This window comes from Oncorhynchus nerka, linkage group LG13 (genome assembly GCF_034236695.1).
Source record: "Oncorhynchus nerka isolate Pitt River linkage group LG13, Oner_Uvic_2.0, whole genome shotgun sequence".
NCBI lineage: Eukaryota > Metazoa > Chordata > Actinopteri > Salmoniformes > Salmonidae > Oncorhynchus > Oncorhynchus nerka.
This window is the reverse complement of record NC_088408.1, coordinates 17059129-17073378: the sequence shown is the minus strand read 5'-3', so window position 1 is coordinate 17073378 and position 14250 is coordinate 17059129. Positions and strand designations below refer to the sequence as shown.

The 14250-nt window shown below is 41.2% G+C and overlaps 1 protein-coding gene across 1 annotated transcript; it reads right to left on the bottom strand.

Moving 5' to 3' along the window:
- Positions 1-926: 926 nt before the first annotated feature.
- On the bottom strand, positions 927-12817 carry LOC115139171 (lactoylglutathione lyase-like). The gene is made up of 6 exons (XM_029676303.2): positions 12630-12817; positions 11030-11112; positions 10645-10785; positions 1856-1923; positions 1644-1733; positions 927-1463 (listed from the first exon to the last, which is right to left on the bottom strand). The coding sequence occupies exons 1-6, from the start codon at positions 12696-12698 to the stop codon at positions 1372-1374; spliced, it is 543 nt and encodes a 180-aa protein (XP_029532163.2). The 5' UTR covers positions 12699-12817; the 3' UTR covers positions 927-1371.
- Between the last annotated feature and the right edge of the window lie 1433 nt (positions 12818-14250).

Here is a 14250-nt window from a genome sequence, read left to right as displayed (position 1 = left end):
TGTTCTTTTGCCCATCTTAATCTTTTCTTTTTATTGGCCAGTCTGAGATATGGGTTTTTCTTTGCAACTCTGCCTAGAAGGCCATTATCACAGAGTCACCAATTCACTGGAACACAGGAGTGATGTTTGCTGATAATGGGCCTTTGTGTAGATATTCCATAAAAAATCTGCCGTTTCCAGCTACTGTCACGTCCTGACCTTAGTTCCTTTTTTATGTCTGGTTTGGTCAGGGCGTGAGTTGGGGTGGGCATTCTGTTTTGTTCTATGTTTTGTACTTCTATGTGCTTGGCCTGGTATGGTTCCCAATCAGAGGCAGCTGTCAATCGTTGTCTCTGATTGACAACCATACTTAGGTCGCCTGTTCCCACCTGTGTTTGTGGGTAGTTGTTTTCTGTTTTGTTTCTTACATTCTAGTTATTATTTTTGTTACCTCTTCTGTTATATTAAAATATTAACATGGACACTTACCACGCTGCGTGTTGGTCCAATCTTGACTACTCTTCATAAGATGAAGAGGATTGTTACAGCTACAATAGTCATTTACAACATTAACAATGTCTACACTGTATTTCTGATCAATTTGATGTTATTTTAATGGACAAAAAAATGTGTTTTTCTTTCAAAAACAAGGACATTTCTAAGTGACCCCAAACTTTTGAACGGTAGTGTGTATATATGTATGTGTGTATATACATGACCTACTGACGCTATGGTTACTTCTTTCAGCAGTTATTGTTGTCTGCCAGCCTTATTTTCCACAGTCACTCATATTTTACGGAGGAAATGGTGCTGATGAGACAACTTTGGTTATCTGTTTGTGTAAATCCAAGGGGATTACTGCTCCAAATTCTAATGTTCAGCCAAATAAATAGGCTGAGTGGTCTCGTTGGCTAAACCTTTACAATTTCAATAGAAAGACAGAGGAATTGAAAATACGAGGATGATCCACATCTGTTTATTGCAAATAGGTTGACCAGGCTGGGATAATATCAATCTCAGTCAGACCACATTAGGAGCAGTTATTTACCCTGGTCATCTTCGTTGTCAGTCTGTCCCATCCAAACATCTCAAATCAAATGTTATTGGTCACATACACATTTTTACCAGATGTTATTGCGGGTGTTGCAAAATGCTTGTGTTCCTAGCTCCAACAGTGTTGTCTCTTTATATTACGGCTATCCCATCTTTTGTCTTGAGTGTCCATAGTACCGAGGGAACCTGCATATGATCCCAATCGTAAGCAAAAACTCCATCTTCACTTCTTAATTTCCTCACATAACCCCCTTTGTTACCTTATTCAGTTTCCCTCTTATTTTTATATCACCTCCTTTTTCCGAACCCAGTCAGTTTGTGCTGGCCCAGTTTGCCTCCCTATGATGTTAAGGAGAACATGTTGTTTGGGCTCAAAATCTCAATCCAGTATCCATCAGGATCCTGTATGAAGGCCACTCCCTTCATTTTACCTGTGTGGAAAAATACCATAGAATGTTACATTTACAAATTGAGAAAATACAAATGAAACAGCCTGATAAAGATGACTAGTCAACTGTAATATACTGTAATATACTCTATACACAAATGTTATCCTAAACATAAACACAAAATAATGTGAGAGAGGGAAAAGAAGAGGGAAAAAAATATACCATCATCTGGTTTCTTAACAAATGTTACTCCTTGTTCTTCAAATACTTTGCAGGCTGCATACACATCAGGTACAGCAATGCCGATGTGCCCTGCATAATAGAGAAAGTGGAGTGGGACAATTTAAATAATGTGGAATTGTCTCATGGTTGAAAAACACAATGGCTGTACCACATTCAAATGTTGAATTAAAAAGATCATATCGTTTTCTCACCAAAACCCCTCGGTTCAGAGTTTCCGTTGTGAAGAGATAATTTTTCATCTGACTCAGAGCCCCAGTTGCTTATAGAGAACAGAGAAAAGAGAAGTGAGAAAAGTCAAGTGAGAAATACAGTATATCATCTTCACCATCATGGTATTGTGACAGGGTAGGAACCATAGTTTCGGTCCATGTTTCAGAAGAGAAAGTAATTAGTGAAGAACATTAAACAGGTATAGAGAGAAATATTGATGGCGTCTTTTCTAGACACCAACTCCGCCATGGTTTGTTGGATAAAGCCTATGAGGAAAATTAATGGAATTTTGGAAGGTTTTTGGATAAATGCCGAAAATAAGGTCCGTGGAGATCTTATACGTTATGTTCTATGAGATTACCTTCATCAGCTAATGTCATTTTTTTGTGAATTTCAAAGAATTTATGTAATACAAAAAAACATGAATCACATTGAAGCACCCCTTCTTAAACCTGCTCAGATGAGAGCTTTGTCAAAACTGTTATATTATAAGATAGTCGAGTGACCGCTCTAACAATGGAAATACATGTCCAAAAAGATAGATATCAGGCTGGAGGAGGCGAGATGGGGTGGGACCATTCTAGCCAGGGCCATCATTCACTCCAGCAGGTAGTCTAGTGGTTAGAGCGTTGGGTCAGTAACCGAAAGGTTGCTGGATTGAATCCCTGAGCTGACAAGGTAAAAAAAAATCGGTTGTTCTGCCCCTGAACAAGGCAGTTAACCCACTGTTCCCGGTAGGCCAGCATTGCATATAAAAATGTGTTCTTAACTGACTTGCCTGGTTAAATAAAAACATTACAAATATTTGTATGAACAACTCCGATATAAAGTAGTATTGTTGCTGAAATGCCACATGCGTCCACTTATATCAGTACATTCGTAACAACCTATCCATCACAAAACTTGTATTTGATCAAATAAGCCTCAGGTAGCAAATTAGCAATTACATTTTTTGTTTCCCAAATTGGTCATCATACAAAAATTCCTCACTTTGTGGTCTTACTTTCATTGTCAAATTTTTGGGAGGAGTAAAACCTCTCGCTTTGCTTCTCCCTCTCTGGCTTTGTCCTGAATGTCCAGTGTAGAGTCTGTGCAAGTCTTTGTGAGCACAACCATTATATGAAACATGCAGCCTTGAGAAATGTTTGGGCTATGGTGTAATAAGGCTTGTTTGTTTCCCTATATCAGTTTTTATGTATTTATATATAAGTTTGATCAAGTTTTGCCAATGCAGTAATGTCTTTTGTTTTCAGTTGTTCAGTATTCCATGTGTTTTGGCCCTTTTTATGTGAACTATGTCAAGTCTCTGAAAGCACTGTTGTAGGCCTACTTCAACACGTGTCATGGCTATCTGTTAGTGATGGGTCGTTTGCGAACGAGCTGGCTCTTGAAGGTGAACGTTGGGAGCCGGCTCGCATATCAGAAGAGCCGAATCTATTTCTAAAATTAAATAAAAATTAAGATATGAATAATCAAAAGATTTAAATGAATAGAATGAACTAATTCAAAGAACAAAAATATATATAAAATAGATCTAAATGCTGAAGTGCACACACATTTGTTTTGACTGTCTGCTCAGATTAACAGCCTCACCTGTTGTTCCTGTCAATGAGACACGCAGTGTCAACCAATGAACCAAAGATGCGTGAGGGAGGGCCGTGCCAACTCACTCACAGTCACACACTTAGCAGCCGAGGAGAGAGAGGAAGGGCAGCTGTGAAAACAACAGCTGGAAAATGAGTTGGAAGCATAGTAGCATTTGGATTCATTTTAATAACGTAGACAATGTCTCATATAAAGCCGCACAACCTACACCTATCAAGACACAGATGCAGACACAGGAGGCAGATGGTCGGAGTCTTACAATATTTATTCATCCAATAGGGGAAGGCAAGAGAAGGGTCGTGGACAGGCAAAAGGGTCAAAACCAGTTCAGAGTCCAAAAGGTACAGAAGGGCAAGCAGAATCAAGGTCAGGCCAGGCAGGATGATCAGGCAGGCGGGAAAGTAAGTCCAGAGTCAGGCAGGGGTCAGAACCGGGAGGACTATCAAAAAGAGAATAGCAAATACGCTGGTTGACTTGACTAACATACAAGATGAAATGGCACAGAAAGACACAGGGATAAATACACTGGGGAAAATAAGCGACACCTGGAGGGGGTGGAGACAATAACGAGGACAGGTGAAACTGATCAGGGTGTGACAACACCGGTATATGTGAACTGTGCACCCAACTGTGAAGCTAGCTGTAGCGGCGCTTCGAGAAACTAGCGGGCCTGCTAGTGATAGTGGTGGAGCCAGCACCTCCACACGTGGGGATGTAGCCACTCAGTCAAGTAGATCTACTCCGCGACCCACAGCAACGCAGTCTTCTATGGACCAGGTTATGCCAAAGTCTATGTCTGTAGCAAAACAAGGCCAAATTGATATTGCATTGGGTAAAATTATTGCCACTGATTTCCAGCCATTTTCAATCGTGGAGGTCAGAGGTTTTAGAAATGATAGCATTAGTCTAAATCCAATGTACACAATTCTAAGCAGGAAAACCCTTTCAAAAGTACTTATTCCACAACTATACGAGAGCCCACAGGCTTCAGTGTGGGAAAGAGTCCAAAAAGCTACTGCAGTTTGCCTTACCACTGACTCCTGGACATCAAGAGTAACCACTTCTTACATGTCAGTTACATGTCACTTCATTGAAGATTTTTCAATGTCTAGCTGTCTTCTGGACTGCTTTGAGTTCAGTGACAGACACACCTCAGAGAACTTGGCAGAGGAACTGTTGAGAGTGACCAGAGAATGGCAAGTAGATGGAAAAGTGATCTGTTGTGTTAGCGACAATGCAGCTAACATAACCAAAGTCATGAAAATTTTAAAACGGACCCATCATCCATGTCTTGCCCACACAATCAACCTCATTGTAAGAGATGCTCTGAAGTTGATGAAGCCCACTGTAGACAAATTGAAAGCAGCTGTGGAATACTTCCCCTTGAGCACAGTAGGTGTTGAAAAACTAAAGTCTACACAACGCCAGATGGGGATGCCTGAGCTGAGGCCTAAACAAGACTGCACTACAAGGTGGAATTCAACATGTTATATGTTGAAGTGGTTTCTTGAGTCAAAGGATGACATCATCTCTACCCTGGCCATTGTCAATGCACCTGTTGATGCTCTGACCCAAGAGGAATGGGAGGAGGTGTGCAGAGTCCTGGAACCCTTTGAGCAGGTCACTGTGGAGATCAGTACAGTAAGCAGTTATTACTACATTATTATTTAATCCAGTATTATATATGTATATGAGTAGTAGATGAGAATGTAGTATCAGTAGACAAAACATGAACCTGAACTAATAAGTTACTGTTCTCTTTTTTCAGCTATGCCTCAAAAATGATACTCCTGTGTAAGGGTCTGCAGCGAATCACAGCCAGTCGCCAGAGTGAAGCTAATGTAACCATAGGACATGTGACAGAGTTGATGGGCACCCTATGTTCATCAATGGACACAACGTTCCACAGAATGGAATATAATCACGTGCTATCAGAAACTACTGCACTTGACCCCAGGTTTAAGAAGTTAGCCTTCAGTGATGCCAGAGCGATTGATGAGGCTCTTCAAAGAATAACCTCAGCAGCAGGGAGGGACAGCCCCAGCAGTCAGCTGGCTCAGGCACCAGAGCAACAGGAAGAAGAGGGATCAGATGGAGAAGAAGCACCAGCAGTAGTGCCACAAACGTCTGCTGTTTGACGAGAGAGCAACTGGGGATGCAGCACAAAGGAATCCCTCAGCAGACGCCATAATGGAGGTCCGATCCTATTTGGAGGAGCCCCTGGTGGAAGAACAAGGCCTCTGTCTACCCACAGCTTACTAAAGTCATGACAGGGAGACTCTGCATAGTGGTCACATCCTTCCCTCTGAGAGGGTCTTCTCGAAAACGGGACAAATAATTACTGAGAGAAGAAACCGCATCAGCCTCTTGAAAGTGTGGCAGCTTGCATTTCTGTATGCAAATCTATCATAAAAGCAAAATATGGTCAGCATTGCTGTGTGCTGCTGGTTATAACATGGCAATAAAGAAGAGAGAGAAAAGAGGGATCAGTTTAATGTTTTAAGTGGGATGCTGCAGTTTTGCACATTGTTATTGATTTGTCTTTGATATGGTGCAATATTCTATTATTATGTTGTTCAGATTGTATTTGTTTTGAATTGTTGCATTTATATGCACTTTGTTTCTATACATTAAAAAAGTTATACTTTAAATGCACATGTGTAATATCATCCTTCTTTTTTACATTTATTTCAATTTGTGGGATGCTGCAGTTTTGCAAATTGTATTTATTTTTCTTTGATATGGTGCAATATTCTATGATGCTCTTCAGATTGTATTAGTTTTGAATGGTTAGATTTATATGCACTTTGTTTATATATTCAAAAGTTATACTTTAAATGCAAATGTTTAATATAATTATTTTTCATAACAAACCAATGCATTTTTAAGTACATTGTGGTTAAGTTAGAGTATGACTTCATTTAATAATTTAATTAGATTTGTTTTAACACCAATCATAGTCAAACTATTGCAAACTGTTTGACTTGAAAAAATACAAAACATATTTTTTTTAAAGAGCAGTCTGGGAACCAAAACAGATGGCTCTTTTTGGTGAGCTGAGCCGAAAGAGCCGGAATGTCCATCACTACTATATGTCCGGTAGAAGTAATGTATTTGACAGTAACGTTAATCCTGTTTCAAACAAGCAAACTTCTACACTTTTTAATTTGTTATAACGTAAACTCACTCACTTCTGTACATCGCCTTGGTCCGTACAATTGACCTTATTTTAGCGCCCCAAAAACGTAATACTTCCAGATCAACTGTAATGTCAATACCATTGTAAAGCACAATTTTCCCCCTTTCCAACAGAATCAATTATACATGACCCCCACGCTACCCGTTTCTGCATGACTCAAGCAGGCAATGAGCCCCGTCGGGTCTTTTTTTAAATGACGGGTGGGGAAGCTAAACTAATGCTTGGTAGTGAGAAGGCTTTTTTTTTCACTCGATCTGTCCAGCTGATCACCTTATCGCCTCTAAAATGTAAATAAAACACTATAAAGAGTTTATATAATGTGTCATTATATACATATTTGAAGGTTTGTGTCGAATTTGAATCGGGTTTTTAGGACGGTGCTAAAGTGATCTAAGAAGTAAGCAGCGGCTTTGAGAATGATGATTACTTGCAATGATGACGAAAAAAAATGACTAGGTATCCCCCCCTTACCCCGTCACTGTCCATTTCTTGTTTTTTAAAGATGAGAGAAGTGCTACACCTGGTGGAGAGAGATTGTAAGACAGAAATAGTTGCTTTATGCGTGCTGTACGTTACGACATGACACGTCAAGATGTAACGGAGGGTCAGTTTTTTCAAATTTTCTCCAATACTATATAGCCATTACCATGTCAATCAACGCTTGAATAGAAACCTAGTTCACACCCCCGATTTTGAAGTCACTACAGTCCCATTAGTTTTCTTTGTAGCCTCGTTTGAATGATGGGGTTATGCACATTTGTACGGAATGGGGTGAGTTTACGTTAGCTAATTTTCCCCCAACCTCGGACACTCTCTAGCGGTTGGAGGTCTAAATCACCTCGAGCTCAACATTTAAATGAACGACACCTTTCTAGCTAACTGACCACCGATTTTTATTGCAATTTATGCAAGTTAGGTTTTGAGAGTTTTCAAAAAAGTAATATGTATATACATTTTGTGGGACACGCTGTATATCATAAAATCCGAATTCGCGACGTAATTTATTAATATCCAATTTTTTACCTCTGAAATATAGCTGACGGATTTGCTAACGTTGTTGCTAGCTTGGTTGCTAAATATTGATAGAACTGCTAAGTAAGCAAAAAGGAAAGACATTTTAAGCTTTAGATAATACATATCACGTAAACAACTGAAAGTTGTCAAGCTTTACCGTATGGAAATTTAGAGTCCTCTGGGGCGTTTTGTATCATCTGCAAAAATTAATTTTGAACTTTGAACCATGAACTTTTTTGACACCTATGTTTAACCTTACAACAGCTAACGTTACATAGAGGCAGTATTTAGTCAAGTGTTATAATGTATGCATCAATATTAAACTAACTGGGACAATTTTAATTTACAGATAACATCAAATAAAAAACGTGGGTACACTTTCAGTTATTGTGAAAACGTTCATCACCTTTTAATTGCCTTAACTTTGAAATGTAAATGTTTATACATATTCAGATTGAGTTATCTTTCTAAAATGTGTATAGTGTGCCAAGTTATTTAGCGACATGTATTTACCACCACAGCATGGAGAAAGTCAAGAGGAAGCAGTGGTGAGGTGGACATGGTCCATGCAGTGGAGGACTGCGGGGCAGGGATGGCTATCCGCCAGGCTGCCAAGGTTAGGCATCTGTTGTTTTTAGGAGATTATCACGTGTATGCAAATTTAATCTGCTAGTAACAGTTTTATTCTCTTATCTACCAAGGTGCATGGTGTACCTCGGCAGACCCGGGCGGACAAGGCTGAGCGGCCGGGTGACCCATGGTTGTCGCAGTGGACCACCCACATCGCTTGCACCTGAGGATGAAAATTCTCTGGTGCAAGTACTGTAATCTACCAAAAAACAAAACAAACATTTTCGTTCTGGTTGGATAATTTTCTATTCTATTGAAATTTTTGTGACAAGATAGGGATGGAGATCGAGATTTAATTGTTTCGTTTGTTTTCATATAAAATGATTTATTTGTACATGTCAAAAATATATATTTATTCAACCCATCTTCCTTTACTTTCCAAGTGCATCTCTGCAACACAAACTCCAACATTGTTTTAATTGTTTGTCAATGCAAATGACTGAAATTAAAGTTTTATTTTATGTAAATTATTCATACTCATTTATATTTTAATATTAAACTGTTATCTACTTTCTCAAAACATAAGATTCCTCTGTTAAACAAATTATGAGACATTATTTGGAACCATTTTTTTAAGAGTCCACAGGAGGGCGCACCGGGCTAAGCAATGAAAAGTTGACAGGCAAGTCTTTTTACTTTTTTTTTACAGGAAGGCTGGCCAACTATCTAGTAAACACTTTCGATACGAGGTTGGTGTCTCATTTTTGAACAAAATTTTAACGGATATATCTTGTAATTGAACCAAATAGTAAGGTGGCCAATGACGGGACCGTATGCCAATAATACGGAACTTGTGTTTTTTGATAAGCCACTTATCAAAAAGCTGATAGCATGTTTGACATTTCAGTGGAAATACTACTAATTGATAACCCGTTGGGTAACATTTTTACAACACGAATAATCACAAAACATTGATGGCTTGATCACAAGATAACACTGTTGAAGGTAATATATGCCGATAATACGGGGTGCTAAGCTATCTGCCTTCGACTGTTCCCTATAAATGGGCCTAGAACCTGTGGTTTGATTAGAACAATTATTTATTTGATTTAATGATGTAATATTAGGCTACTGATTATTTATCAGTATCAACTTGCGAGCTACTCGTTGACAGCACACATACTACTTATAGCTTGCTATCGACCTGTTGGGTACCCCTGGGTTAGATGTTACAGGATAATTTCATCGACCTGTTGGAGACTCCTGGTTAGATGTTACAGGATCATCTCATCGACCTGTTGGAGACCCCTGGTTAGATGTTACAGGATCATTTCATCGACCTGTTGGAGACTCCTGGTTAGATGTTACAGGATCATCTCATCGACCTGTTGGAGACCCCTGGTTAGATGTTACAGGATCATTTCATCGACCTGTTGGGTACCCCTGGGTTAGATGTTACAGGATCATCTCATCGACCTGTTGGGTACCCCTGGGTTAGATGTTACAGGATCATCTCATCGACCTGTTGGGTACCCCTGGGTTAGATGTTACAGGATCATCTCATCGACCTGTTGGAGACTCCTGGTTAGATGTTACAGGATCATCTCATCGACCTGTTGGGTACCCATGGGTTAGATGTTACAGGAAATCTCATCGACCTGTTGGGTATCCCTGGGTTAGATGTTACAGGATCATTTCATCGACCTGTTGGAGACTCCTGGTTAGATGTTACAGGATCATCTCATCGACCTGTTGGAGACCCCTGGTTAGATGTTACAGGATCATCTCATCGACCTGTTGGGTACCCCTGGGTTAGATGTTACAGGATCATTTCATCGACCTGTTGGAGACTCCTGGTTAGATGTTACAGGATCATCTCATCGACCTGTTGGAGACCCCTGGTTAGATGTTACAGGATCATCTCCTCGACCTGTTGGAGACTCCTGGTTAGATGTTACAGGATCATCTCATCGACCTGTTGGGTACCCCTGGGTTAGATGTTACAGGATCATTTCATCGACCTGTTGGAGACTCCTGGTTAGATGTTACAGGATCATCTCATCGACCTGTTGGAGACCCCTGGTTAGATGTTACAGGATCATCTCCTCGACCTGTTGGAGACTCCTGGTTAGATGTTGCAGGATCATTTCATCGACCTGTTGGAGACCCCTGGTTAGATGTTACAGGATCATCTCATCGACCTGTTGGAGACCCCTGGTTAGATGTTACAGGATCATTTCATTGACCTGTTGGAGACCCCTGGTTAGATGTTACCGGATCATTTTCTATTATATTACATGTTTACAAGGCACTTCGTAGCTCGACTAGCAGATTTGGAATCTATGTGCTTGTGTGTGCTGAGGTTTTAAGTGGGGTGCCTACTGTGTGAGTTCGATGGTGGCTCGTCGAGAGAAAGTCCATGCTGTCCTCTCCTTTACATCTGTAGGGATCTCCTTCTTTTCCTCATAACCCAGGAAGTAGAGTGTGAAGAGCATTGATGGGAAGTCTATCTTCTGCAGCAACCTGAGGCAAATAGGAATCGCAATTGGGGTGTATTCATTATGCCGATTCTCTTGCAAAACATTTAGCAACAGAAACCATTTACTACACATGGAAAAGGTTTTGCAACGAAAATGAAACTTTCTTTTAGACAAATTCAGTTAGGTCCTTCCTCGTTCCACTCACAGAGTGAGACATCTTCTAGAGGGGTAGGGTACTAGGCATGAAACCCCATTGTGTGTGTGTGAGAGAGTAGTATGGGACTCACGTCATACCCATGATGCGGGTGTAGAAGTCTAAAGATTTGAGAGGGTCTTTTACCCTCAGCATGGTTTGCTGCATCATGTAGTCCTGGGGAGAGATGGGGAAACACACACAGACACACAGAAAGAGAGAGGGGGAGACAGGTGGGGAGAGAGGGAGAGACAGAGAGAGTGACGGGGAGACAGAGAGAGTGATGGGGAGACAGAGAGAGTGACGGGGAGACAGAGAGAGTGATGGGGAGATAGAGAGAGACAGTGAACGAGAGACAGAGGGGAGAGAGAGAAATCGGGGGACAGGTGGAGAGAGAGAGAGGGGTGGGGAGAGGGGGAGAGAGAGAGTGTGCGTGTGACGGGGAGAGACAGAGGGGGAGAGAGAGAAACGGGGGACAGGTGGAGAGAGAGATAGGGACAGGGGGAGAGAGAGACGGAGAGAGTGATGGGGAGAGACAGAGAGACAGTGAGCGAGAGAGGGGGGGGGGGGTGGAGAGAGAGAGAGCGCAACACAATTAGACCCAACCAAATCATGAGAAAACAAAAAGATAATTCCTTGACACATTGGAAAGAATTAACAAAAAAACAGCAGACTAGAATGCTATTTGGCCCTTAACAGAGAGTACACAGTGGCAGAATACCTGACCACTGTGACTGACCCACAATTAAGGAAATCTTTGATTATGTACAGACTCAGTGAGCATAGCCTTGCTATTGAGAAAGGCCGCCATAGGCAGACCTGACTCTCAAGAGAAGACAGGCTATGTGCACACTGCCCACAAAATGAGGTGGAAACTGAGCTGCACTTCCTAACCTCCTGCCAAATGTATATTAGAGACACATATTTCCCTCAGATTACACAGACCTACAAAGGATTCGAAAACAAATCCATTCTTGATAAACTCCCATATCTATTGGGTGAAATACCACAGTGTGCCATCACAGCAGCATGATGTGTGACCTGTTGCCACAAAAAAAGGGCAACCAGAGAAGAACAAACACCATTGTAAATACAACCTATATTTATGTTTATGTATTTTCTATTTCGTACTTTAACTATTTGCACATCATTACAACATTATATATACAGTACATAACATGACATTTGAAATGTGTTTATTCTTTTGGAACTTTTGTAAGTAATGTTTACTGTTCATTTTTTTATTGTTTATTTCGCCTTTGTTTATTATCTATTTCACTTGCTTTGGCAATGCAAACATACGTTTCCCATGCCAATAAAGCCCTTAAATTGAAATTGAATTGAAATTGAATTAGGGTGAAAGAGAGGTCAATTGCAAAATGTGTTTTGACCCTGGCCTCCTCAGCTATGTTCTCAGTTTACAACTCTAGAAGATAAGTTAAAACTCAAACTAGAGGCAACACATTACTCTGTATAAATAATGGCATTCTAATGTCTGGAGCTACTAGTAAACACTTTATTTGCTAAAAGAGCACAGGGCTTGGCTATGTAGCCTACAACTAACATAGCCTGCTCAACAACAGGTTTGCTGAGACAGACTGTCAAGCAAGTAAAATAGGCCTACTGTGAATAAGTGATACATTAATGCTAGCTTACATATTCTATTTAATTTGAGCTCCATCCGTGACACTCACCTGGGTGATAGGTTCCCCTTCTTTGCATGCTGCGGATGCAGCCTCATCTGTGAGTCCTTTGTCTGTCATTTTGTGTTGAAAGACCCAATTGACAGCAGGGAAATTCACAGGCTGTTTGAGTAGCTTGGGAAAGGCGCTCCTAAAGCCGACTGGCAAGTTGAGACAGTTCACAGCGAAGCATGACACTCCCTAAAGTTGGCAGGTAGGAGGGGTTCACAAAAATGTTGAAACGAAAGCACCAGAGTTGTGTAAAACGAATGCGTGTCAAGTAAGTGTGCATTGCAGTGGAGGCTACAACTGGCAGAAAGTCTAATCGGTTTCATACTTTATACAGTGCATTCAGAAAGTATTCAGACCCCTTGACTTTTTCCACATTTTGTTACGTTACAGCCTTATTCTAAAATGGATTAAATAAAAATGTTTTCCTCATCAATCCACAAACACCCTGTTTTTGCTTTATTATAGGGTATTTAGGAATTGTGCAAATATATAAAAAATGTATAACAGAATACCTTATTTAAATAAGTATTCAGCCCCTTTGCTATGAGACTCGAAATTGAGCTCAGGTGCATCCTGTTCCATTGATCATCCTTGAGATGTTTCTACAACTTGATTGGAGTCCACCTGTGGTAAATTCAATTGACTGGACATGAATGGAAAGGCACACACCTGTCTATATAAGGTCCCACAGTTGACAGTGCATGTCAGACCAAAACCAAGCCATGAGGTCGACGGAAATGTCCATAGAGCTCCGAGACAGGATTGTGTTGGGGCACAGATCTGAGGGAGGGTACTGAAAAATGTCTGCAGCATTGAAGGTCCCCAAGGACACATTGGCTTCCATCATTCTTAAATGGAAGAAGTTTGGAACCACCAAGACTCTTCCTAGAGCTGGCCGCCTGGCCAAACTGAGCAATCAGGGGAGAAGGGCCTTAGTCAGGGAACCTTAGCCAATAACCTGATGGTCACTCTGACAGAGCTCCAGAGTTTCTCTGTGGAGATGGGGAACCTTCCAGAAGGACACCCATCTGCAGCACTCCACCAATCAGGCCTCTACGGTATGGTGGCCAGACGGAAGCCACTCCTCAGTAAAAGGCACATGACAGCCTGCTTGGAGTTTGCCAAAAGGCCCCTAAAGTACTCGCAGACCATGAGAAACAAGATTCTCTGGTCTGATGAAACCAAGATTGAACTGTTTGGCCTGAATGCCAAGCCTCACGCCTGGAGGAAACCTGGCACCATCCCTATGGTGAAGCATGGTGGTCGTAGCATCATGCTGTGCAGGTGTTTTTTAGTGACAATGAATGGGAGACTAGTCAAGATCGAGGGAAAGATGAACATAGCAAAGTACAGAGATCCTTTGTGAAAACCTGCTCCAGAGTGCTAAGGACCTCACACTGGGGCAAAGGTTCACCTTCCAACAGGACAACGACCCTAAGCACACAGCCAAGACAATGCATCAGTGGCTTCGGGACAAGTCTCTGAATGTCCTTGAGTGGCCCAGTCAGAGTCCGGACTTGAACCCGATCAAACATCTCAGGAGAGACTTGGAAAATAGTTGTCCAGCGACGCTCCCCATCCAACCTGACAGAGCTTGAGAGGATCTGCAGAGAAGAATGGG